Below are 26,548 nucleotides of genomic sequence, written 5' to 3'. Positions count from 1 at the left end.
ACGCGCCCGGAATCCTCAATACCCCACGGGAGGAATATTGTGGTCGTGGAGATGCGTGAGTGCGCGGCGCGCGAACGGTGTAGGCCTACTTCCAGGGAAAAGATAGGATCAGTCAAATGGAATAGGCTAAAATAAAGGAATAAATGAATATCACAAATTTAAAAATGATCGGAGATGTCGTTTTTTTCTAATACTATTATTTGAAGATGATTACACATTTTGAAAACAAAATACAGACATTTCTGCTTTTATTCTTTTGAATAAAACACCAAGTTGCACCCTTTTCACATTTTCACATTTCATTCCAAAATAGAATAACGAATGAACGAAAAAGTACACGGACCCTAAATCCACATCACAATCTTTTATAGCTAATAGTTCACATTTATTTAGATTCAAACGAAGACCAGAAGCCCTAGAAAACAATTCTATAATAGGCTACTAATTGCAAGAGGAACTTGAGAGCTATCCTTCAGAAACAATGTAGTGTCATCAGGCAATGACTGATAATAAGCCATACTGTCTACACTCTCAGAACGTTCGCTGCTCCCTTGCGTGCAACCTGCAGTGCACGCCTGGCGGATGAGGCCGGGCTGGAATGAAGGATCTTTGGCTGCATCCGAATAGTCAGTACATACTAGCTTCGGTTAGAACGTACTACTCAACCGTCAATTTATTCTCTATGATCAATGAAAATGATGAATGTAATTGTCATCCTGTGTACATTTTTCATACATAAATGTAGATACTATGCAACTCTGGAACAGAGTAACAGAATCTGATTTACTTTCCAAGCCCTAGTATGTATTTGTGTGTTTTTCCTTTCTTGCTTTGTTTGTTCTGAATGTTTATTGCACCTGTAGGCTAATATTGTACATGGATTTCTTATGTATAACTTTGAGCATGTGTATTGTACATGCAGAATTACTAATAAAAATAAAATAAATAAAATTACGATAAAATTTTTGACATTTTTCGCCGCCATCTTGCCCGCTATTGTCGCGTACTGTCGCTTACTGTCGCTAGCTCCACGGAACTGGGACATCTTCGGGTCTTCTTCTTCACCTCTTAATTTAGCTGATTTATTACTAACATAGAGCAATACTGCCACCTACCTTTAGTTTCCCAGTATTTGGACTCGGACTGTGCCCTCAACACCCCAGTAGGCTACAAATAGTAGTGACGACTGTACATTATAAAATCATGGGCAACTTTTCAGCAAAGACCATTGTTGCCATTGATGTTCTGGCACATTCCTCATGATATTGGTCAACATTTCTGGAAAACTTTAATCATCATTTAGACAAATTACCACGATCATCCAATCAAAACCACAAGGAACCGGTTGTGTGGTTGCCCAACAACATTGTTGCCGCATGCATCATCATGCATTTAAGTTTAAACAACTAGTCTATTGACACCAACATGTTGCCATAATTGGACTGACCTGGTTGGATGGTTTCCATGGCCATAAACCGAAAACAAATGCCACTTGAAACATACAATTAGTAGTCCGTTGCATATTTTAAAATATATTTTTAATGTTTGTGACCCACAGTTATGAACATGGCTTCCGAATGTTTTTCACACACATCCAACCAAAATGTTAAATTTTAAATGTTCTACTGGGTCAACTTGAGAATACCTTTGGCAAGCCATCACTGCTGGGTTGTATCTGCTATTTTGGTAAAGCGGTTTTATGTGTTTCTGTTGTTTCAAAGATTTCTTTGGAACAACTCCTCAAATAACACTGCACATCATTCACAAACAAGACTTAATGCCAGTGGGACAGTGAGATATATATATATCTCCATTCTGATCTACAGAGAGCGAACACACACACACACACGCACACACACATTTGGCACTTGTTTGCACTGTATCCTAGAGTCTATGGAATAAATATATAAAGAATGATCAACGCTAAAGTGATTTTCTTTGTGTGTGTGTAGATGGCTGAAGTGAAAAGATCCATAGACATCACACATTGATTAGTGGATTGAGTATATTTTTGATATTATGTTCAATCAGTACAAAATACTGATACTGTACTTCACATCCTCCACATGTCAGTTCTGCAATGAGGTTGACTCAGGGACACTTCCCTGGTTGCTTCATGGTTGACGGTGGCATTGAAATAAAACAGCATTTGTGAGTTCTTGGAATTTAACTTGGAGTTTTCAGTCACTACACGGCACGCACAGTTTACCCTGTCTGAGCCATAGTCTATTCATATCCATATGGATATGTGCAAATGTTTTTCCTTCTTTTTTTTTCCTTCTTTCTATAAGACAAACGCTACATTCAGGCATACTTGCACCTGAGATACATGTAGGACCAGACTTAAGGTTTTGGCACACAGGTTTAACATATAACAAAACAAAAATCATGACCTTCAGTGAAAATACATACTGTACAAACACGTGGAACAATCATAGGTCAGGATAATGGTTTTGCACAGGCTAAATCTCTGCTAAAGCCTCTGGTAAATCTGGGCCTCAATGTAGCAACTGTAATGTGGACCTTGGGAGGCCCCATTGGCAGCGGGAAGGGTTAGGTCAGGCTGGGTTCTTTTTTTTGCACAACTAAAATTGAATGACTATGGACAAAACTCAAAGCTTTTGTACTCCTTTTCATTGGGGATTACAATTGCACAACTCCCACTCTACCTGCCAAAGGCTGCGAGATTTCAATCCAGACATCAGTGTCTGAAACAATGTGTCTGTGTAAAACAGGATATACATGGAACGATACACCACGAAGATTAATATTTTGTTACAAGACAAAATCAACTATCAATGCACAAAATCAATGTGTTTCAGGGGACTCCCAGTTTCTTCAGCAATGTAAAGCTATGTGGGAATGAATGCTGATGCATAGGTTAAGACGTAGTACTTAGTCGTCTTGCATGTCCCACCTCAGTCCAAAATATATATATAAAAAAAATAAAAATTCTAATATTTCACAGTGATGTGAAAGTGCATCATGTTAGTGATCACCAACAGACAGGGAAACAAAAGGAACCGTCCGGTCTAAAAACAACCCAGGGTCTATGTTTGGGTGATACTGAGTGTAAACCTTCATTGAGGACCGAAATGTCATTTAATCAGAGTAGCTCCAAATAGGATGGGAATATGGGCTTGCAAGGAAGTAGTCGAAAAAAGGACTGTTTTTGTAGTCAGTGCTTTACCTATTTGCCACCACACTACTAGGACGCCATCCAACATGGCGGCGACTGGAGGAATAAGAAAAGCACTGACAGACCTTTTTTAAATACCCTTTCTGTACAATTACAAAGTTAAAAAATACTTTTTTTTGGTTTGTCTGGTCTGCATAGACCCTGCCCACAGTAGCACAAATGTGTAACACTATTTTGAGCCCAACCAGTGGCTTAGAGTAGTAAGGCTGAGCTATGTGCTATTTCCTTGCAAATATGTATTCTGGTCTTACTAAAAACTACTCTGATTAACGTCAAATGTTGACAATTATTATCATCCAAAAATAGACCCTGGGTTGTTTTTAGACCGGAGGGTTCCTTTAGCAATGGATAAAATAAAGTATTTGAAAAAAGTGCGGTTACACTTGTCTTACTTCCAGTTCACCAGAAAGTCTCTCTTTATCTTTATGGGACATAGAAAAGAAAAGCAGGATATCAGGGCAAAAAGCAAAAAAAAAAAAAACGCTACTGGATGAGGCAGTCTTAGTGTTGGGAAAACGGCTCCACCCGTCACCGCCACACTCTCTGATCACGGCGGGAGGATCTGGCCGAGGGCGTCTCTGGTGCTCTGACCCAACTTCTCGGGGAACTTCACCACAAACTCCACCACCATGTCCCCCCTCTTCTCCGGGCACTTGGAGAGAGGAAGGCCCTCCCCCACAATACGCTTCTTCATCCCCGGTTTGATGATGTCGCGAGAGGTCACAGTAATAGTTCTGCCGTCCAGTGTCGGGGCACTAATCGCGCATCCACAAAGCGCCTGAGGACATGAAAGATGGAAATAAAAGAGGATTTACAATGGGCATGTTTTTTACAGCTCTTGTATCACATTAATCAGTAAATGACAAAACACTTCATTAACATGATGTCGTCTACTACTACTGCTAGTGCCTGAAGGAACTGACAAATTTCACTGCACTTTACTTTAGTAATGATATGCATGTGACAAATAAACCTCCTTGTATCCTTGAAGGACTGTCATTAAAAAAAAACTTTATTTTATATAAACCCCAAGAGAAGCAAGAATAGGAATCCTCTGACCAGTGTCAAGACAGGAAGATGGGGTATCTATCAGTTAAATGTTTTCAGGGGGACCATAATTTCAAATTAGGTTCCAGACTGACAATTCTCTGTGCAACTTATTAAGCCACTACTTTGTACATTTATATTTTGCCATGAAGACAAGAGTACAGCAGGAAGCGAAGGAGCCAGACTACACACAGGTCAGGGTCTCAAGAGAGGAAAAGGGGGGAGGGGGCCAGCAGGAATGTTGAAAGTGAAACTGAAAGAATATTTGAATGATACCCAAGCTTCTGTCCTATCTATTCAGTCACTGCCCTGCAAATTTGTAACTGCTCTGACATGACTTGACAGATTTAATTTTTAAACTAGAAAAGCACTCCGAGAGCGCAGACCTCCACCAAGCGAATACGTAACCGCCTCCTAGATCCAGACGGTGATCCGGTTCACTTCCAAAATCTAACTGTTTCTTCCTAGGGTCATTTCAGGTCATTCCTAAAAATGTCATCGAAATCCATCCATAACTTTTTGAGTTATCTCGCTAACAGACAGACAGAGAGACAGAGAGACAGACAGACAAACAGACAAACCCCGAAGAAAACATAACCTCCTTGTCAGAGGTAAAAATGAAGGGACAGGTCAGGGGTCGAATGCATTCTAAAACAGCTTGGCACAATCCTACTAAGGCTATACTTACATCTCCCATCTCTGACACATTTTCGACCTGGCCTATATTTAGCTTTGAACTTTTAAACATTTTGACACCGAAATTTGTTATCCAAGTGACAGCGCTATCATACTATATGTCTGACACTTACATCTCTGAGGGATATCCTAGCAGGGTAGATGACATCTGAGCCATCTCTGCGGAAAACTGCGTGTGCTTTGTCCTTCACCACAAAAACCACGTCGGCTGGGATGTTGGTGGGCGTCTCGTCTCCCTCTCGGGGGAACGTGATCTTGGTACCCTCCTTCCATCCGCGCTTGATGTCCACCGTCAGGATCTTGTCCTCGTTGCGCATGGAGCAGCGGTCGGCGTTGAGGCGCTTGCGGGAGATCTTCATTTTCTTGGTGCAGCCAGAGAACACCTCCTCCAAGCTCACCTTCAACTCATGAATGACGGGAGGGTCCTTCTTCCTCTCCCTCCCGCCGTGGATGTTGCCAGGTCTGGATTTGAAGGATCTCTGGAATCCCCCCATGCCCCCCATGCCCCCCATGCCACCCATGCCAAACGCTGCAAAGGGGTCATCAATGTCCATGTCGTCGTCACCACCACCTCCGCCGCCGCCGCCACCGACGCCACCGTGTTGGAAAAACTGGTCAAATGGGCTGCGGCCACCAAAGAACTCCGCAAACATGGCGTGAGGGTCCCCATGAAATGTGTAGTTGTAGGTGGGTCCATTGGGACACCCACCACCTGAAGCTCCCTTGAGACCTGTTGGGAGAGGAAATAAGGTATATTCAGATAATGGCATGGCATACTGCCTACACGGCAGGATCATCTGACTGCTGTACAACTCATTATACAAATGGGTTGTTTTACAAGGAAAGGGGGGGAAACAACAACAGCGTGACTGTCAGGAAAACGTTAGCCAACTAAATCCATGAACAACAGTGACCTCAGTCCACCCCATAATAAGCAGCATGACAGCGCAGCAGCGCCAGAGTCGTCCTGTCTTCATAGCCAAACTCGTGACAGAATTAGCCTGTTTGGCAGCAAAACACCGGGTAGTTTTGGGTGAGGCAACAGACATGAGTGGGCCATCTGGCCCACTCATAGACGGGGGTCACAGACAAAACGGACATGTCTAACAGTACCATGTGAACTTTGTCTCACTGCCAAAAACAAATTCGCATTTAAACGAGGAGCTAGAGCTACTGTTAACAGCGACATGTTATCAAGGATCAACATACTCCATGGGAAAGCCTTGGCTTAAGGCTCTGCTAACATTACCATTTTACCATCACCAAGTTAACAATGAAGAAGAGATGGTTGAAACAAAACTTTTACAATCATACAAACCAGAAATGTTAAGACAGGTGGTATTGGTTACGGTTTCCAAATTCATTTGGACACCTAGCTATCTAGTCCAGGTCATTTCCATGTTACCACCTGGCCGTTAGCATTAGCCTCATCATCATACACCAACCACAAAACAGTATAACTATCAGGATGTAAGTATATAACCACTCCATGCACATAACGTTACCTTCTTCTCCATATCGGTCATAGATGTCCTTTTTCTTCGAATCGCTCAGGACATCGTAGGCCTCTGCAATCTCTTTGAATTTCTCCTCAGCTCCCGGGGACTTATTTTTGTCGGGGTGATATCGTAAAGCCTGCTTTCTGTAAGCTTTCTTGATTTCATCCTCCGACGAACCTTTTGGTATTCCCAACACTTTATAATAGTCTTTACCCATCACAAATACTTCCTATTCTCTCCTGACAAGTTAATTTAGGAACGATTGACGTTACTGAGTCACCTTAATCGGACCCCATGTCATGAACCACTGTCGCGTTGACGTAAAGTTAGCTGGCTGAAAAGATTCCAAATTTTCAATAAGTTTAACGTTAACGTTATTTTTCACGCGTGATTTAATATGTATACCTCAAAATAACAAACGAGGTGTGGCGTTAACAGATTAACGCTAACAGATGCTGGGTAACGTTTATGAGTTAGCGAGTTAGCTACCCTGCTAAGAAGCCAAGTATAGCAAGCTAGCTAATGTTAGCAAGGTAGCTAACTGGCTAGTGTATTTGTCAACCTCTGGTAGTTTACGTGAACCGCATCCCTTTGATTTCACGGTAGAGAATAAGACGTCATTTGATTTTATATACTACAAAGTTCGTCTCGAGTGTTAAGAACTAGATATTCGCTTAAATTTCAGAGGTTCACAGAAAAGCTTAGTTTACCTATCGCTTATTCTCATCTTCTCGCAACGTAACCCGGGACAGAAAGTTCCAGAAGTACATGTTCGCCACTTCTTCTTTAGACACGCTGTTAGGATGCTGCGATGTATTTACATTAAAAGTATACAGCGACACCTGGTGGCTCGGAAGAATTCGCTGTGTTCACTCTTGAAGAGCACAAGTGTGTATTTTTCCTTTCTAACATATAGAAACTCAATTTCAAAATGTTTCACAAAGCATCGTATAGGCCTACAGGTCTTGCGAACCAAATACTTGAAGTATCCAATAATCCCTAAAGCCAAAGAGTTACATTTTAAAACTTTGAATGGTATACCCCTCCAACGAATTTATCCAAAGGCGCTTTGGGATAGAGACTGATAATTGTGTGTTTTGTGATGAGCTAGAAACTGTTGAACACCTGTTTGTCCACTGTATTCATGTTGAGTCTTTGTGGCTTGATCTTCATAACTGGCTTCTTCCTAAATGTTGTAGCCTATGTTAAAGCGAGACACTACAGGTTGATAAAGTTCCCTTGGCCTTTGAAATTAAAATAGCCCCACATCATCACATACCCTTCACCATAGCTAGAGATTGGCATGGTGCTTTTTCCAGTTAGCCTATTAGCCTGTTTGATGCTCATTGAGCTCAATGCAAATCAAACAGGCTAGGCTAACTGGAAAAAGCACCATGCCAATCTCTAGCTATGGTGAAGCGTATGTGATGATGTGGGGCTATTTTAATTTCAAAGGCCAAGGGAACTTTATCAGGATGCATAATATCCTGGATCCATGAAATAGCTGGCCTTTAAAAATAAAAACATATAAAAAATCCTCCTGCTCCTATGGGAATTTAACATAGGGGTCAATTACTTATGCAACCTGTATTTAAGGAAGAACATTTATCTATTTACGATACATTCTTCAATCACAAAGAAAATTAGTGTCCTTAGCAGTTTGATTTTTACTCATTTTTTGAATTAAAGCATTACAATCAATTCTCAAAAGATGATTTTATATTCCTCTTTTTAGTCAACTTTAGCATGGGTGTGAATACTTACTATACCCACTGTACATGACTTTTTGTGCCTAAAAATAGGGCGAAAATCCACTTTTTAAGCCAATTGGCAGTATTTTCTGATTTACTGGAAAACAAAAGAAGATATTCATAATCCCCTCTGTAAATGTTTTTTTATTTGATATATTAACACAACAAAAAAAATATTTTCAACCTGGCTTTTTCCAATGGTCAGATCCTTCGCATCAAAATATATGCAAATTAGCGCATATTTAATGAGATATAGCCTAATTAGCATATTTAAACATTAAATTAAAGAAAACTTGCAATACATTTTTTTCTCCTATTTATGTGAGTATTCAACTGGTAAAGTTTCATGAAGATATCTTTAAGTTAAAAATTTTCCCCAATTCACCTGTGGTGTCTCGGCTTAAGTAGCTTTGACTCAAATGACATTATATACGGACTCTCTATGATCAATGATAATGATGATCTCCTGGTCAATGTAATTGTCATCCTGTGTACATTTTTCATACATAATTGTAGATATTTAAAAGTGAAGCCCACTTTTAGTGGGTTTCACAATCATTTCCTTTCTTACTCAAAAGCCCTGAAAGTTATGAATTCTAAGAATGCTATGCAACTCTGGAACAGAGTAACAGAATCTGATCTACTTTCCAAGCATGTATTTGTGTATTTTTTCCTTTCTTGTTTTGTTTGTTCTGAATGATTATTGCACCTATAATATTGTACATGGATTTCGTATGTATAAGTTTGAGCCATGTGTATTGTAGCCTACATGCAGAATTACTAATAAAAAAATTAAAAATAAAAAAAAAGTATTTTTCCTTTCTTGCTTTGTTTGTTCTGAATGTTTATTGCACCTGTATTGCACCTGTAACCAATATTGTACATGGATTTCGTATGTATAAGTTTGAGCCATGTGTATTGTACATGCAGAATTACTATTAAATAAAAATAAAAAATAAAATAAAATAAAAAAAAACTGAAAAGTGTACAGAGAAAAGCGTTGGAGGTATACCATTCAAAGTTTTAAAATGTAACTCTTTGGCTTGAGGAATTATTGGATACTTAAAGTATTTGGTTCGCAAGACCTGTATACGATGCTTTGTGAAACAAAAAAAATAATTGAGTTTCTATATGTTAACACAGGATAAGAAAGGTTAATAAATATTTCTCTTAGAGATTTGTTGGGGACTCTAGACTCCTTAAAGGCACAGCCTCCAACAGAGAATTGTGGTAGGGAGGGGCAGGTAGAAGGATCTGATATAAACCCCTTTATCAATCCTAAAATGGAATCAGGAATGGCATCAAAAACGGTTTGATACATAACAATGTTGCAGGTTAACCCATACTTCAAACAAAAGCTTGTGTACGATAAAAGACAACCATTAGAGTCAATTAAGTGGAGGACTGACCAGATGCCTTTATCTAACCAGTCCTTGATAGAGACGACTTTTTTACAGTAATGTCTCTGTTGTTCCAGATAGGCGTGTTGTGAGGGGTAAAATTATGATTGTACAGAATTTTCCAGGACAGAACAACTTGTTGATGGAAGAGGGATAATTTGAGGGGCAGGTTCTGAATACCTGAGTCACATCTTAAGAAGAAATCTATACTAATTTCCTGAATATTTCATGTTTAAGAAAGATTTTAACCACTTGATTTTTAAAGTTCCATTTATTGAGTCAAAATCAATGGCTTGTAACCCTCCATCTCTGACCTCTTTTGTGATTTCTGATCTCTTAATGTAGTGAACTCTCTTCCTCCATATGTAATCAAAGTTTATTTGATTCATTCTTTTGATGGCTCTCTTAGATATTGAATATGCTGGATTTATGCACCTTGATATGCTCTAGCTGTTGAACACCTGTTTGTCCATGTATGCATGAGTCTTTGTGGCTTGATCTTCATAATGGCTCCATCCTAAATGTTGTATGTTAGGTAGCTTTGACTCAAAGGACATTATATATGGACTCTCTATGATCAATGAAAATGATGAATGTAATTGTCATCCTGTGTACATTTTTCATACATAAATGTAGATACTATGCAACTCTGGAACAGAGTAACAGAATCTGATTTACTTTCCAAGCCCTAGTATGTATTTGTGTGTTTTTCCTTTCTTGCTTTGTTTGTTCTGAATGTTTATTGCACCTGTAGGCTATTGTACATGGATTTCTTATGTATAACTTTGAGCATGTGTATTGTACATGCAGAATTACTAATACAAATAAAATAAATAAAATAAAAAAAAAGTACAGAGAAAAGTATAACCATTCTCGTGCGGCGGCGTTTCTGCTCTGGCTATCGCACAGCCTGGTTTTGTAAACAGAATCATACAAGAACAACATCTTCGAGCGGAGAAGCATCCACGAGAGAGCATTAGACCTGCTTTTGTGCTCACAGAGCGAAATGTAGAGAATCCACATTAAAGCGTCTGGTTTAATTTTCTGCTGGAGGCAGAGAATGTGAACCCTATGAACTCGGGTACAACGAATAATTGCACAATACATTTGTATTACATTTGGAAATATTCTGGATATTCTAACTTGTAAATTGTAATAGATTGGCCTAGGCCTACATTATTGGCAGGCCTACTCACACATATAGGCCTAGGTCTATGCATATGTGTATATATTGGAAATGTACACTGCTTAGTTTAGTTATAGAAATACACTAATACAACAAACTGTAGCCAGAATAAAGGCCCTCTCCTGAGAGGATATGTCTTGTTTCAGATTTTGACCACACGGGGGCACCAAGGTGCCCATTCTGAGTGCTGAGCTAAGCAGTCCAACTATCTATCTTTGAGGGGTTGTCTGATAGCCTATTAATCAGCACAAATACATAATTTCATCACTACTAGCCAAGTCTATTAGTGCTCCTTGACCCTTAATGTCCAAACTGAGAGGTCGACTGACCTTCATGTAATTGTTGTAGTCTAATTAACTTACAATTTAGACTAGGCTGTCAAATTAATTGTAGCCTATTTTAGTGTGGAAAAGTCAAACCAAATAGTTTCATTCTAAAATGTATAATTGATCTCATTCTCATTAAGGTAACTCCACTGCTTATGTTTCTAAAGCTGCGTTGGCTATACATGTGAAGTTTGTCTACGTGTTTTCAGTGCAAGATAGCCTATTTGAAGGAGCAGGTCGTGGGCTCAGTGTTGTTCCATTTGCCGATTTGGAATGTGGGCGGCTTCGTTCACCCACGGACACGCAGTGGTCGTCTCGGCCGTCTCACTCCGGGTGTTGAGGACAGCAGACCAGCAGCTCCGGTCTTTCAGCCACTGCTGCTGAGCAGGCTTGAGTTTGGCAAGGTCACCATACTACAGCATGACAAATTTGGCCGCTTATATTTAGCTGTGTACACGACGCCCGTGGATTATGCCTTGGGTCTCTCGGGTTTCGTCTTCAAGTGACTGGTGGGAGTGAGTGCTTGTGAGGCGGGCGACTTGTAGCAGCTCCTCAGGTGTTTTGAAGGTGGGTTACGTTCACACGGTTCTCTACCGTGCAATCTTTATTTCCTCTCTCGCTTTTTTTCTGCCCTGTCTTTTTCTCATTATTTGGAGGAGGAGGGGGGGGCCTCTAAACTCAACTGTGATCCGGACTTCTCCCCTCAGTTGTGTGAAGCCGAACGGTTTTGTGGAGGTTCAGGGGAGCAGTTTAGGACAGGTGTCAGGGCGCTCTATGTTGTGTAATGACGGCAAATGACAGCTGACAGGTGTTTTTGAACGCTCTCAAGAAAGTGGACAGGACCTTGATTTTTTTCTTCTCACTCTTTCAGAAACAGCTGTGTTTTTGTTTGTTTCTAATTTATTAGTCAGCCACTGAGGCAAGTGGTCCGAGGGCATCATGGATGCCCTGGCGCTAGAGGCGAAGGGCAACAAGTCTGATGCCCCAGCTTCTTCTGCCCCTGCCAAAAGACCAAAGCAACCGAAAAAAGCTAAAAGAATCGTTTACTTTGAGTTGGAAATATTGCACGCAAAGACAAGGGAAAAACTTCTCCTCCTGGACAAGGTAAGTGTGTCTCTCTCTCTCTCTCTCTCTCTCTCTCTCTCTCTCTCTCTCTCTCTGTTTATGTTTACATTTACCTGAACAAATGGGAATATGGTTTTGTTCATTATATCAAACAGAGAGGTGAGAAAGACCCATGTGCACTGGACATGATTTAACCCCAACAATTCTAAAAAGCAAACATTGGCACTGCTAATTATGATAATACTAATAATAACTGAAATTACATGACACTTGCTCCTCCATCAGAGATAGGCCATCTGTCATGTGCGGGGTAGCAAGTCTCACAGCCAGTGACATACTTACCCGATACTGTGGTTACATGTGGACATTATCCGGCTGGTTCTTTGAGGTCGTGTTGCATTTGGAAGGCGAGAATACCCGCTGAGCTCACAGGAATCTCCTGAGCTAGGCGTGAGTGTGCGCTCTCTGCTTGGTTGGGCCAGCCAAGCGAGCAGAGGAATGCATTTGGCAGACGTGCATATGTGCATAGTGTATGAATATATTCAGATGATAATAACTTTGAAGGCGGCAGTGGTACATTTGTGAGATGTTGTCTTAGAAATCATGTCTGTACCAAAGGCAGTATCAAAAGGATTTTTTCTTACATATTCCTTAAAGGTATGTTGTTGTTGTTGTTGTTATTGTTGTTTACATGAAGGTGGAGCCCACTGCAACCATTCTGGATATTAAGTCCATGTTCCACAAATCAAGTAAGAAAAACAGATAAGGCATTACACCCTGAAAGGCTCCATGTTTGAATCATGCTGCGGTCATCATCCATATTATCTCTTGGTTCCTCCCAGATCCACAGTGGTATCCTGCTAGACAGTCGTTATGCTTAGATCCAAGTAAGTAGACTGTGTTTTAATTTCAACCTGTGCAATCACACAGAAGTAACATCTCCACACCCGCCACAGATATTCCTGTGTGGGAACAAGAAGCTTCTTTTGGCAGGTTAGCTGTTTGGATGAATTTTATATAGAGCTGTTTTCATGACTGATTGGAAAATCCCTGATGACTCATTCACCAGAGGGGAGGTCGCTCAAGGATGAAGACGTCCTTCAGACCCTTCCCGTCGGAACTACGGCCACGTTCTACTTCAGGGACCTTGGGGCTCAGCTCAGCTGGGGAACAGTAAGTCTGCTGGCTCGCCACAGTCAAGTGTGACCTCTACTCTACTCGAGTGCCCAGACGAAATCACAGCATGCACAGGCATTCTTAAACAGGATGTCTTTTCTTTTTTTTAGGTGACATAGGACCCCCAGCCATTCGCAAAGACACACAACAGTAACAATAGAACACACTCTACCCCCGTCTGTTTTCTGTACTCACACTCACAGAGACACAGACAGACACACACACACACATTTCAACTACTCAGAACTCACACACACCACTGAGAAGATATGCTGACAGACAAGTTCACCATCCTCTTATTTAGTTTTCTTTTACTTCTGTGGTAGCCTTCCTTCCTTCCTGGAACATGTAATCCCGCCAGTGTCATATCCACACAGGTGTTTATCCCTCTGCCCTGCTGTTCACCTTCTGCTGGAAGCCCCCGCAGCTCACATTAACCCTGATGCTCACGTATAGCATTGTTATTTTGTGGTAGCATGCAACGTGTGGCTAACTGCTGCCAAGTTCTGTCACCTTCAGTCACCAAATAGTTCCTGTTTAGTACTTAAAAGGGTCAGTTCGCTTTGAAATAATTTTTGCCATACACTCTTGTTTAGACAGTGTCTCTTTAGTTGTTACATTACCAAGTGTACAGAAGATAATTACCAAGTGTACAGAAATGAATGAGCACAGATCTCTATTGACGCCTTGAATTTTACCTGTTGCACTCGATGATAACAACAGATCACTGAATTGGATCACCTGTACCTAAGACATCAGAACCTTAAACAAAAAAAAATATTACTCAGGCTACGTGTGAATGACAGGAAAACAAGTAATTATATCACTCCTTGTCGAATAGCAGTTTAATGGGGTCATCCCCAGGTCCTATGTTCCCCGGTTTTCCCCAAAAGGGTTTTATGTTCCCCGGTATGTATTGCGATTTGCGACCATGGAACATAAGACCCTTTTTGGGAAAAGTGGGGAACATAGGACCCTTTTAAAAATGTACCAAAAAAAGGTCCTATATGTTCCCCGGTCCCATACAAAGTGGGGAACATAGGACCCGGGGGAACATGTACGCTCCCCAGTTTAATAGAATGCAGGTTCTACCACTGTCTGTTTTCACTCACTTTCACTCCCTCATTTCTCTAGGTGTTTCTGGCAGAGTGTGTTGGACCCCTTATCATCTACCTGATGTTCTACTTCAGGCTCCCCTTCATCTATGCTCCTAGATATGACTTCACCACCCCTAAACAATGGGTTGTACAGTGAGTACCTGTAATCTCCCCATCTATTAGCCAAGGTTTATAGATCATTTTTTTGCAAAATTTCGTCAGCTATGAGATTAATAATTATGCTGGGCTGGTGCTATACATGGGGATGCATCTCTTTCCTTCATTCTTTATGAGTAAAGCACAGTCTGATTCAATGGGCTAGGTACTGTGGTTAATACACGGGTGCAGTTGTTTTTTGTTTCGTTTTTTTATGCATAAACACTGTCCTGTGATTTATACACAATTCGGCCACCGTAATTTTCCAACTATTAGCCACGGCTTATACATTTTGCAAAATGTCTTCAGCTAGAGGTTAATACATGGGGACAGTTAATATGATAATAAATGGTTTTGTTTCTTTTGACTGGCATAGTACGCTGTCCTGCGGCTTATACACACTGCGGCTAGCACACAGGAAAATACTGTAATACACTTTAGAGCAGTCTCATTTGACCCACATTGCATGCTGTTGCACTGTTGTCCATCTACTTCACGGGGTATATTATTAGGCAGATTGTTGCTTTTAAAACCAGGCCCTCATGTGATGACACTGCTGGTGTTTTCTTACAGTTGTTAAAGTAGACATTTACAGTGTGAGATGACGGATAGGCCCATATAGTGTGATTGACTGATAGTATGCCCATTACCCGAGGTCAAGCCTTCATCACCCAGCTTGTGTCTCCCATTGCAGCCTCGCCTGCATATGCCACTCCTTCCACTATATCAAACGGATCCTGGAGACCATGTTTGTGCACCGGTTCTCCACCGGCACGATGCCCCTCCGCAACATATTCAAGGTGAGTGGTGGAGGGGTTTAACCCTGATGGGACGATTCCTTGGTTCATCGCACATTCTCTAGTTTGAACAAGCGTCTATAAAAGTGGACACAGCATGACCATAGAGCCACAGCGCCTCTCACTTGAATCCCCCAGTGGGCAGTGATTTTAGCAGTCGTAGGCTACTGACATTGTGGCCTACTACTTTTTGTTGAACACAGTTTATGAAATGGCCTCTCACCGTCATTCTTGGAACTGATTTGGTGGTTTACCACACCACACCACTGCACTGTTCCAGTTCAATTCATAATGATCTTCATGGTTTATGACTAGTTTATAACAAAGGTTTGGACAAATTCAAAAGTCTGCCATAGAGGATTTGGAGTTGTGTAGAGAAATAGGTGCATGGCCCATGAACAAAGTTTGAACAAATACTTTTGTAATGTTGGTGGTTACAAATTGCAAGTTGCTCTATTACTCAGTTACTCTAACTCTGATAGCTAATGTTACTTTTTAATTACTTATCAAACTCTACATATAAAAGAATATCAGATGTACCCCCTCTGTAATCACCAACATTTAATTACATGTTTTTTTCTCAGCAACTCCACCAGATTAAAATGACATTTTATTTTGTATTTTAGCAATATAACTTTGTTATATGTAGTTACTCCCCTGCTCTACCCACAAATATCATAGTGTGGTTTGCACACTTGCAGAAATGGAGCTCTAGTTACCACATCATTTGACATTTCAGACATTAAAATAACACGCTGAGAGAGCACGGCATGCCATTTCACATTCAAGAGATCCCTGTTGACGTCTTATGCTTGATCATGTCACAGAATAAGTGAAATCTTAGCAGAGTTTGATTCATTAGAATTTTTCTAGGGAAACACATAAGACATTGACTTGCAAATATCACATCATATTTTGTGTTGAATGCTACCGATTGTTCAAGGGCTGATCTCACAACATGAATGTAATGATCCCCCCCCATGAGGAGTCGTTTGTGCATAGCAGGAGCTGAGTAAAGTCATTTTTGCTATGATGAAACATTTTTTAAACTGCTGCCTTATCAAGTTCAGGTTTAAATATAGCTCAGACAGCAGCTGGAAGTTTTCATAGAGCGGCAGCACCCTGCCATGGTGGTTGTGACTTTACCTGTGACTAAGAAATGACTGGTTCACATGTTGTATTCTATACCATAATATGCAAACAATAAGTGCTTCCCAAACTTGGTTAGCATCCCAAAAAGATTGCAAGGCTGTAGATGAGTTTACTTGATTAAATCCTCCTCTTAGTCAGCCAGTCTTACCGAGGCCAAGATTTATGGTCTCTGATGGAGTTCTAACTGTAAATTGCCATTTGATTGAGACGAATGTATATTGTCTAGTGCTTATGGGTTAATTTTAAAGGAACATGCCCCATTTGGGGGAAACAAGCTTACAGTATTTGTAATTTACCCCAGAGTTAAATAAGAGGATGCATATCTTTCTCTTCTCTGAGCTATACTAACTGGTGTAACCTACTTCCAGTGAAGCATACTATAAGATAGATAGATAGATAGATAGATACTTTGTTGATCCCAAGGGGAAATTCAAGAAGATTATAAGCTAGAAGAAGAAATGATCAGACTGGGTTATTGCAAACACTGGGAAGAGAAGGGGATGTTTCTTCTTATGGAACTCTGGGGTAGGCACCCAATAGAACTCTTACGGAACTCTTGGATAGACAGCAAATGAAACTCTTACAGAACTCTGGGACAGACAGCAAATGGAACTCTTAACTCTGGGGTAGACAGCAATGGAACTCTTAAAGGCCCGTTCACACCAAGAACGATAACGATAACTATAAACAAATATCGCTCTCGTTAATATGAATGACAACGTTCACACATAAACGATAACGATAACGACATGACGAACGATATCATTGTTGATCACTTTCAGAGCGATTTTGAGAACGACAAAAAGCTAACAGCCAATCAGAATGTTCTAGCCATCACATTCATTAACATGAGGAGAGACTTTTCTTATCGTTGGCCCGGGTGGGCGCTTTTATCGTTATGGTTAATACTGTAGTTATCGTTCTTGGTGTGCACGGCCCTTAACTCTGGGGTATACAGCAAATGGAACTGTTATGGATCTGGGGTAGACAGCAGAACTCGTAAATATAGGGTTCAGACCAAAGATTCCAGACGAGACGAGACGAGCCGAGCCACGACGTTCTAAAACTTTGCAACTACTAAACATGTTGAATGCTCTCCGATGACTTGCAACGGCTTGCAACTACGTGCAACATTTAATTCACCTCGGTCTCGTCACGTTGGGAATCTTTGGTGTGAATTGGGCTTTACGGAGCTCTGGGATAGACAGCAAATGGAACTCTTAACTCTGGGGTAGACAGCAAATGGAACTCTTACGGAGCTCTGGGGTAGACAGCGAAAGGAACTCTTATGGAACTCTGGGATAGACAGCAAATGGAACTCTTGGGTAGACAGCAAATGAGATAATGTCATAAAAAGTTGGTGTGGTCCTTTAAAATTGACCCAGCAGTTAACCCATAACAAACAGCCATGATCTTTCCCTTTCAGAATTGCTCCTATTACTGGTTCTTTGCAGCATGGATGGCATACTACATTAACCATCCTCTGTACACTCCACCAAGTAAGATAAACCTCATTAAAACAGTTTTAAAACATATACATTTTTAAAATATGTTGGAAGATTATCAATAACACCACCACTGTAAATGTGTTCTTTTCAGTGTATGGGGAGCAACAAATAAAGACTGCTCTTATGATATTTCTGGTAAGATGTAGTTGTGCTGTAGCTAATAAATATTATATATTGCTCTTTAGGGCTGCACATTTTTTAAACGCTGAGAGACATTGTTTGAATTTATCTTCACAGTTCTGTCAGTTAGGAAACTTCTCCATCCATATTACCTTACGCAACCTCAAGCAACCTGGTGAGTTAATGAAGAAAGAAGGCATGCTCTTTCCCAAGAGTGCATAGGCACACCCACACTTTTTAATTTACTGTCAGTAACTGCTGAAATTGGTATGCACTATGCAGACATCCAAGCCAAGTGCTGTCACACTGAAATGCAGTTGAAGCTTTCTCATCTGACGTGTCATCACAGGTTCAAAGGTGAAGAAGATCCCTTATCCATCTAAGAATCCTTTCACATGGATCTTCTGGGTGGTTTCCTGTCCGAATTACACTTACGAGGTATTGAAGAATGACATCGACGCGCTATGTGTTGTGGTATTTGCATGAGTACTGTTGGGTGCTGCTGCCCCCTACTGGCTAGATGGATGTTTTGCACTGAGTAATGAGGCAGACATGGTGCCCTGCCAGGCACAGTGCTGCCATAAGCTTGCTAGAGGGCATCCTCGTCCTGGGGCTGCCTCTGCCAGTCTCACAATGCCATCCCTACAAAATGCCACATATTTAAGAGTCTGGATGGTGGAGGAGCACCAGAATAACTTACTGTTTATTGTCTGTCTGTGTGTGTGCGTGTCTTGTGTGTGCACGTGGGTGTGTGTTTGTCTGTGCGTGTGTGTGTTTGTGTATGTGTTTATTTGTGTGTATGTTTGTGTGTGTGTGTGTGTGTGTGTGTGTGTGTGTGTGTGTGTATGTGTGCGTGTGTGTGTGTCCTCTCCAGTGTGGCTCCTGGGTGGGCTTCACCGTGATGACCCAGTGTGTGCCCGTGGCCTTCTTCACCATCGTGGGCTTCATCCAGATGGCGATATGGGCACGGGGCAAGCACCGCAGCTACCTGAAGGAGTTCCCGCACTACCCCACCCTCCGCTCCTCCATCCTGCCCTTCATCCTCTAGTGCCCGCCAGACAACCTGACGGACGCTGGGGACTCAGCAGTCCTGAGAAGGAGAGAGAGAGAGAGTGAAAGAAGGAGAGAGAGAGAAAGAGAGAGAGAGAAGGGTGGGTCGTATCACCATCAACTCTCCATCTGCTCATGTCCGCAGATGTTTTACCACAGCATCTAGTGACCAGTTTTAGACTCTGAGCAATGAATTGCTCTTGATGGACGTTGAAGTCGAATACTAGACGAGGAAAGTGATTAATGAATTAAGGGCCGTTCACATCAAGAACGATTACTATAACGATAACTATAACCACCACTAAACCAACGCTAAACAAGTCTCTCCTCGTGTTAATGAATGTGATGGCTAAAATGTGACGGGTTCTGATTGGCTGTTAACTTTTTATCGTTCTCAAAATTGCTCTGAAAGTGACCCCCAATGATATTGTTCTTCATGTTGTTATCGTTGTAGTTTGTGCATCATTCATATCACAAGAACAATATTTGTTTAGTTATCGTTTTTGATGTGAACGGCCCTTTACGCTGCCTGTGTCAAATAAATCCATTTGTAGTCTGAAACATCGACTCTTGGGTATTTATGCTGTGAAGGCTGAAAGTGTAACTGAAACTGATGCCATCACATCGAATGAATATTTCATGCATAATTACACAACACCATTAGTCTAACCAGTGGGAGTTCTACCTGTAGGCTTAGTAACCTATTCCTTTTGGCTATCTGGATTACGATAATAACTATCCAGAAGATGGTACACTCTGAATCTAGGCAAAGACATTTTTTTATAATTGATTATAGAAGACCAATATCATTATTTTATAATTGATTGTAGAAGACCAAGACCAAATTCTTCTGTCACTTATTTCTATTTGTGCATAAAGATAATTATATCCTTTACACAGAAATTACTCAAATTGGCCCCAGCCGTGGCACAACTGGCTGGGGCACCTGCACCGCACGCCGGCGACCCGGGTTCGATTCCCGCCCCGAGGTCCTTTCCGGATCCCACCCCGACTCTCTCACCCATTCGCTTCCTGTCTCTCTCTACTGTCCTGTCAGAATTAAAGGCACAAAAGCCCAAAAAATATACTTTAAAAAAAGAAGAAATTACTCAAATATACTTTTAGACAAATCTGATAATTTGCCTTGCTAGTTTTTCCTGTTGTAGTGCTTTGAGTTTGAGAGCCAGACAAATCTGTGACCACTTTTGAATTCGCTCTGCAAATCTACCTGGCCACTTTCCAATTCCCAGCCATTCCCAAAATCACCAAAAACCCATTTAAAGTTAATTTCACTGCTGATTATGTCATGCCCCTTGGAAATGGGAAGTTAACGAAGGGTCCCCTTACCATTTCTCTTCTGATAGTTTGGTCTCAGCCAGACTAGCCTTAAGCGTTTCAGGGTAACCCTCATCAGACTGGAGAACAAACACCAGACAATAAAACTTTTGTCCCTATCATTTCCCCCCAAATATGTGAAAAAGATCAGCTGCATTTCCACATCAAAGCTCAACATCCATGGTGATGCGTGGACGCAAACTTCCCCCATCTCTCCTCTCAATTTCAGCTGGTGGTCTTTGCTGTCTCAGGTCCCTCAGCCTGATTTTTTAAAATCCAATTTTCCCTCTGCCAAATGTATCATATGTGGTACCCACTAATGAGACTCATGAGGGCCTTGTCTAAGCTCCAGCAACACTGGTGCACTCTGACAGTTATTCAAATGCCTGAGCTACAGCAGGACTGGTACTCTCTGAAACACATTCAAATATCTACGCTACAGCAAAACTGGTACTCTCTGAAACACATTGAAATGTCTTAAGCTACAACAACACTGGTACTCTCTGAAACACTTTAAAATGTCTTTGCAACAGCAACTCTGGCACTCTCTGAAAGGCATTTAAATGTCTAAAGCTACAGCAACACTGGTACTCTAAGGCATTCAAATGTCTTAAGCAACACTGTGTGGCACACTGACAGGTATTCAAATGTTAAGAATGTAAAATAGACATATCGGTATAGGTGAAACTCAACCATCACAACACAAAAAACAGATATTCAAATTGACCCCTTGAGTTCATATTTGGAAAATGAATTCCCGAATGTGACTGAATAAACTGTTGTAACCATGAAGAAAAGATGATTACATCACAAAAACAAATATCTTATACGTCCGCTTGGATGGAGGAGGCACCCTAAGAAATACGATAATGCCTTGGTGGATGTGCCGTCAATGGCATGAAAATGCAAATCAAAGTGGGATTACTGAAAACCCTCAGTTTAAAAAGAATTACACAATAAAACAGGCCATAGTCTCATCAGATGCTCAGTCAAATCACTTTAATATGAGCATGCTATTAAAATGCTATTGTTATGCATCTTATACACATATTTACATTCAAATCCAGAGCTAGTGGTCAAAAGTTACCGCTCCATCAAGGCAATGGCAGTGTGTGTACCGAGTAGCCATTACCTTTATAACACTATGTACATTAACCATATCTTACATGGAATCCACCAAACAAGGTCTCCACATGTGTGTGCAAAAGTAAAAGCTGTTCAGAGGTCAGTCCCAGAGACAGAGGGAGAGAGATCGAAATGTGGCACAAGATAGCCTGTGCCCTCTCAGTTCTGAGAGTGAAGGATGAGAACCTAAGCGCTGGCTGACAAGTTTTTTTTTTTTTTTTTTTAAAGTGTCTCAGCATGACACTGTTTCAGCGGTGACCTTTCAGACTCACTCAGGCTCAAGATGGCTAGCTTCCTCGCCCTGCCTAATAATGTGTGAGTGAGTGAATGGGATGAGAGACAGGCGTCCCAGGTTGCCGTACGGACGCCTAACGGGGAGGTCGGAGAATGGCGACCACTGCCACCCATCAGCTGAGGTCGCCGTCGTCCTGGAAGATCCTCCTCTGCAGCATTTTCACGTGTCGCTCGTAAATTTTGAGGGCCGGCCCAAGCCTAATGGACAGGCCAGTCAGCACATCACTGCGCTGCATCAAGAGAAGAGCCCGGCCATCAATTTCCTGTCAAGGACAAAATGGTGTAAATTAAAAAAAATAAAGTCAGGCATTTGACCTTATGTAGATTAATCATAAGAGTGGTGATCATGATTAATTTTGCTCGTCACTTCTCTCCAGTATGGTTGAGGATATCAAGGGATCTGCTTTAACAATTCATTTTAAAATGGTTACTCTGTTGCAAACGACTGTGACCGATAATATAGCTCCCCCCTGTGGTGAGAGCAGAGAGGACAGCGTATGGGGTATATAGTACCTGGGTTCTGAACGCCAAAGCCTGTTCAGGGAACCCTGCTGTGGTGAAATAACTGGCAACATCTGCCACGGTCCACTGCATCGGATCCGCACCAATCTCCCCTCTGCCCTCTGAGCTGAAGACACAAGAAGCAAAACGGACTGGTGTGAGAAACTGCTGGGGCCATGTGGCAATATCACATATCAAGATGTGCAATGATGCATCTGCGTTCAAACAAAACTCGGACCTTGCAACATCCAACATCCAACATCTCACTCTGTGGGTGTTTGTGAGAGTGTGCATGCATTTGTGTTCATGTTAACTAACCTTCAACATGAAGCAATATGAAAAAGTCTATTGTTTGTTTTTTTTTTCTATCATGAACATAGAGCTCCAAAGAAACACTTACACTTCTCTACTCTGCTCTGTATCCTTGACGACTGCATCTTGTTCCAGAGCGGAGGTCACAGTCACCTTCATCCCCTTCCTACTCTCCTTACCTGGAACGGGACAGGCAGTCAGGACAAGACGATCAATCACCGCAAACCAACAGATAAAAACGCCTCAAGGTCATCAGCTCATCACACAAGGTGATAAAACTGGGCCCTCTCCACTCACCATTGGCCGAGCCATAGGAACACGTTTGGGAATGTCCTTTAGAAACCTGCATTGCTTCAGCCTGCAGGCAGACACACAATAAAAGTGAGCGTGCGACAAGAACGCTATTAAAGGACTTACATTATACAAACACTTGCTATACTGTACATCCGATGATCAAATGAACTGACCTGGGTAGGGCTGCACTTTGATCCCAGTTGATCCGGTGTGGCAGCACTCTCTACTGCCCTCATCCCTTCCTCTCTCTTCAGCGCGCACCTCTGAACAGAAGGGCAGAGAGCAAGAGGCTGGCTCCCCATCTCTAACACTCCTATCACACACACACACACACACACACACACACAAATACAGTTAATTGCCGTTCTTAGCATGCCTGACACACCTTTCACATCTGCAATATTCCCTTTAAAGGCAATGTTTTAATGACTATCATCAGGGACACTGCTAAAAAGATTGGACGCTATGACAGACAACAATCCCCCCACCCCCCCGGCACCCATCATTATTACCTGTCTCCCGGGGCGATCCAGTTGGTAGGGGCTCTGCTTGGTAGGCATTGCCCTCATACCCCTCGTGTTTTAGTGCGGCCAGGCTAGGAGAGCACTTGCCCAGGCTGGGCCTGTCTGAAGGCCAGTGGCCGTTGCATGATGGACCCAGGGGGTGAGGAAGAGAACTGACCTGGGCACAGATGCCCATCTCATCTCCATGCCCAGAGCGAGAGCCAGAGTTGCCACACCCATCCTGTGTCAGACCATTGTTCAGCTCCACGGCCATAGACACGCTCCCCTGTGAGACAGAAACCGATGTGAAGCTCAGCTAATAATAATACTTCATTACATCCACATGTTCAAAGTTGACAGTGAATGAGAATGCAACTATTACACAGTGGAGCCGCCCACATCTTGACATTGATAAAAAAAAAGCTATAATACAAAAAAATTCTTTATTTAAGAAAGAAATGGTGTTCAGCTGTGGGATCTTTTCAAGAAAATGTGCAGGAATTTAATAAGATTCATGTTTATTCCCATCTGTCATGTCATTAAAAATGAAACACACTGCCCATCACTGGTAAGAATGCAGACCACCATGATCATTCACAATGTCCCATCGGCATGGGCACTGATGTTTCTGATTAATTCAATGAAACACATTGCCGACGCAACCCCGTAGCAGCATGTTCGCGTTTTCGAGATCGGTAACCTTGTTGCTCTTCGTCAGAGAGAAACTGTCTGTGAAAGACAGACAAGTCGTTTTGTGCCTTTATGAATGCGTTATGTAGCATGTAAACTGCGCCATATCAACAAACGCATTAACACTGACCTTTGCCTGAGTGGATAGCGGGCATACAGAGTGGGATAGCCCATCATCAGCTACTTGAACGCGAATGCGGAGATAAAGCGCTAATGCTGAAGACTGTGGTGAAACTGTTAGAAACAAGTGACATGGTGGAGGCGCATGAAAAGGAAATCGTTTTTGAACGATTGTAAAAAATGTGTGCTGAAACACTGCTCGCGTGTCGACCCACAACGTTGGGCAGTCTCGACAACGTTGCGAGTTTTTAGGCCTTGCTAATGTCCGTGTCTTCACAACTAAAGCGCTTTTTTGAAAGGGGGGGCTACGTTTCGCGTATGAAAACACTGTTTCATATTTCAGAGTTTCAAAGGGGTCAAACGTGTAGTTTGCAAGCGGTCGGTCATTTTTTCCCCCACTCAAATGTGTGTTTCCAGCGAGACATGAAACGTGAGCCGAGTCTCGCCGTACGTATGTCTGTGTGTAACTAGCTGAGGCGCGCGAGTGCGAGCGCTAACTCCACAAAGCCCGCCCCGCACCTCACTGAAGCGCTTGCGACTGAGAACACGCAAAACAGACAACTAGCCTTCAGCCTGTCCTGTCGATAATCACCAAATACACAAACACAACTGTTTAGAGTGTTGAACAAAACACAACAAGAGGCCAATCAGTTAAGACATCCGAATTTGAAGAAGTTTCCGTTATTTCCAAAAGCTCTGTCAGTTGCTCTCGCTTGGATTACCTATTTCGTTCAGGGGGAAAAGGGACAAAACGCAGTGCTGACGTGCAATCAAAATGCTAGCTAGCTTAGCTACCTTTTCCTTTGCATCGGCGCTATGTCGTGAGTTCTTCGATAACCGCACCGACTACTTCGTTCCCACTTCCGAGACGAGCAGGCTACTCTTACAATTAGCTCCAGTCGACGAAGCAGATCTATGCAGGCAGGCAATCTCTCTACCCAGATTCACTTTGTTTTGACTAAGGGTCATCTCTCCCTGCGACAGGCGCTCGTTCATACCTATACACCCCCTTATCTTAGAGCTTTGAAGTGCATGACCTTTGAAATTTATCGTCCTCACAGCGCTCGGCGTTCAGAGCCGAACCAGTCGATCCCCTATATCCAAGCTGTTTTGGTTACGCTCTGGCCTCATGTCGTTGCATGCTTGCTCTACACAAGGCTCTAGTTTGTAGGCTACTGGGTCTTTCTGTTCGCTCTCTTGGCACATGTTAAAGTTGTATGCCTTTTGTTTGTTGCATTAGTAACAGTTTCTACTTCAGTGCAAACTTGGTTCACAAACACTTGCGTTGTTCACGCTGACAGGAGAGCGCCTTCCATTGTTGGCGTTATTACCCTGGTCATGAGAGGTAGTGCCGCTCCCCGTCTGCGGCAGTTTTCTATGGGTGCACTTGCTTAAATCACTAACCCATTAGCATCTAAATTCACTTTGACAAATACATGTGTCAGTGTGGAAATGGTCGTTTCAGACACTAAACTCACAGTTGTTTCCTCGCCCATGTCGGTAGAATCTACTGTGGTGTCAAGCGTAGAGTCGTGAAACTGGCTGCCATGCATTACTTCCATATCCCCCATCTCATCCTCCGTGGGACCGAGAACACTGTCGTCGTTGCTCGAATCTGGAAGCGCTGGTTGTTTTACCACTGATCTATTTGTCACCTGACCTAGTTTTTTTCGATTTCTTTGAACCTTTGCAGCATTTCGGTAAGAAATCGAGCCTTTGTAGTTAACTTTGAGGACCGTTTGTTCTTGGATCAGTTTCTCCAATTCTTTACAGGTTCGATCTGGCTCGGACCCGTGTCGTCTTCGTACCATCCTACAAATTCTTTCAAGATCTGGTCTCGCTTTTCTTGACCGTAAAGAGTCTATCGTCTCAAGTATCCAGTCGCGATACGTTGGTTCAGACATTTCTTTCAAAACAGGTTCGTCGGATTCTTTGAGTGTTGGCGATGTGACGCTTCTTCAAGCCGCGGTCGCGGTCCGAGCCCAGTTGAGACTCGAGAGAACGGAAACCTCACTGTACGCGTGCGTTGCTCACTTTGTGCGCTTAAGGTGGACTGCCCGAAGTGGAATGTGCCGCCAGGGGAGCAATTTAAGGGCGTACAGACTGGGACAGGCGTCCTTTAGCTGCATTCGCGCGCTCTTCCCAGACT

The 26,548-nt window shown here is 42.2% G+C and overlaps 3 protein-coding genes across 4 annotated transcripts; 1 reads left to right on the top strand and 2 right to left on the bottom strand.

The window, feature by feature from the left end:
* Nucleotides 1-1,987: 1,987 nt before the first annotated feature.
* On the bottom strand, nt 1,988-7,220 carry dnajb1a (DnaJ heat shock protein family (Hsp40) member B1a). Its single transcript, XM_062533259.1, has 3 exons — nt 6,448-7,220; nt 5,056-5,672; nt 1,988-3,977 (listed from the first exon to the last, which is right to left on the bottom strand). Exons 1-3 carry the CDS (start codon nt 6,656-6,658, stop codon nt 3,747-3,749), a joined length of 1,059 nt encoding a protein of 352 aa, XP_062389243.1. The 5' UTR covers nt 6,659-7,220; the 3' UTR covers nt 1,988-3,746.
* Nucleotides 7,221-11,415: 4,195 nt separating this feature from the next.
* tecra (trans-2,3-enoyl-CoA reductase a) lies at nt 11,416-19,786 on the top strand. 2 transcript variants are annotated; one of them, XM_062533257.1, is made up of 12 exons: nt 11,416-11,671; nt 12,012-12,208; nt 12,867-12,918; nt 13,012-13,056; nt 13,239-13,342; nt 14,480-14,595; nt 15,293-15,398; nt 17,974-18,046; nt 18,147-18,190; nt 18,293-18,350; nt 18,525-18,613; nt 19,050-19,786. In XM_062533257.1, exons 2-12 carry the CDS (start codon nt 12,044-12,046, stop codon nt 19,221-19,223), a joined length of 1,026 nt encoding a protein of 341 aa, XP_062389241.1. In that variant the 5' UTR covers nt 11,416-11,671; nt 12,012-12,043; the 3' UTR covers nt 19,224-19,786. The 2 variants fall into 2 exon arrangements, with proteins under 2 accessions (XP_062389241.1, XP_062389242.1); XM_062533258.1 differs by having other exon boundaries at nt 11,976-12,208.
* Nucleotides 19,787-21,544: 1,758 nt separating this feature from the next.
* Nucleotides 21,545-26,452, bottom strand: samd1a (sterile alpha motif domain containing 1a). Its single transcript, XM_062533256.1, has 7 exons — nt 25,878-26,452; nt 23,599-23,875; nt 23,260-23,399; nt 23,090-23,150; nt 22,881-22,971; nt 22,493-22,607; nt 21,545-22,242 (listed from the first exon to the last, which is right to left on the bottom strand). Exons 1-7 carry the CDS (start codon nt 26,301-26,303, stop codon nt 22,093-22,095), a joined length of 1,260 nt encoding a protein of 419 aa, XP_062389240.1. The 5' UTR covers nt 26,304-26,452; the 3' UTR covers nt 21,545-22,092.
* Nucleotides 26,453-26,548: the final 96 nt, after the last annotated feature.

The sequence above is a fragment of the Sardina pilchardus genome, chromosome 3 (assembly GCF_963854185.1).
Source record: "Sardina pilchardus chromosome 3, fSarPil1.1, whole genome shotgun sequence".
Lineage (NCBI taxonomy): Eukaryota > Metazoa > Chordata > Actinopteri > Clupeiformes > Clupeidae > Sardina > Sardina pilchardus.
Note: the sequence above shows the minus strand (reverse complement) of the source record. Positions and strands in the feature narration are given on the sequence as shown.

Coding starts and splice junctions, on each gene's coding strand:
- dnajb1a (XM_062533259.1), bottom strand. CDS start 6,658: ATGGGTAAAGACTATTATAAAGTGTTGGGAATACCAAAAGGTTCGTCG. Junction 5,673..6,447: donor TGACCGATATGGAGAAGAAG/GTAACGTTATGT, acceptor CTCTCCCAACAG/GTCTCAAGGGAGCTTCAGGT. Junction 3,978..5,055: donor CTAGGATATCCCTCAGAGAT/GTAAGTGTCAGA, acceptor TCATGTCCTCAG/GCGCTTTGTGGATGCGCGAT.
- tecra (XM_062533257.1), top strand. CDS start 12,044: ATGGATGCCCTGGCGCTAGAGGCGAAGGGCAACAAGTCTGATGCCCCA. Junction 12,209..12,866: donor AACTTCTCCTCCTGGACAAG/GTAAGTGTGTCT, acceptor GTTTACATGAAG/GTGGAGCCCACTGCAACCAT. Junction 13,343..14,479: donor CTCAGCTCAGCTGGGGAACA/GTAAGTCTGCTG, acceptor TCATTTCTCTAG/GTGTTTCTGGCAGAGTGTGT.
- samd1a (XM_062533256.1), bottom strand. CDS start 26,303: ATGTCTGAACCAACGTATCGCGACTGGATACTTGAGACGATAGACTCT. Junction 23,400..23,598: donor TGGATCGCCCCGGGAGACAG/GTAATAATGATG, acceptor TGTGTGTGATAG/GAGTGTTAGAGATGGGGAGC. Junction 22,608..22,880: donor ACAGAGCAGAGTAGAGAAGT/GTAAGTGTTTCT, acceptor TTGTGTCTTCAG/CTCAGAGGGCAGAGGGGAGA.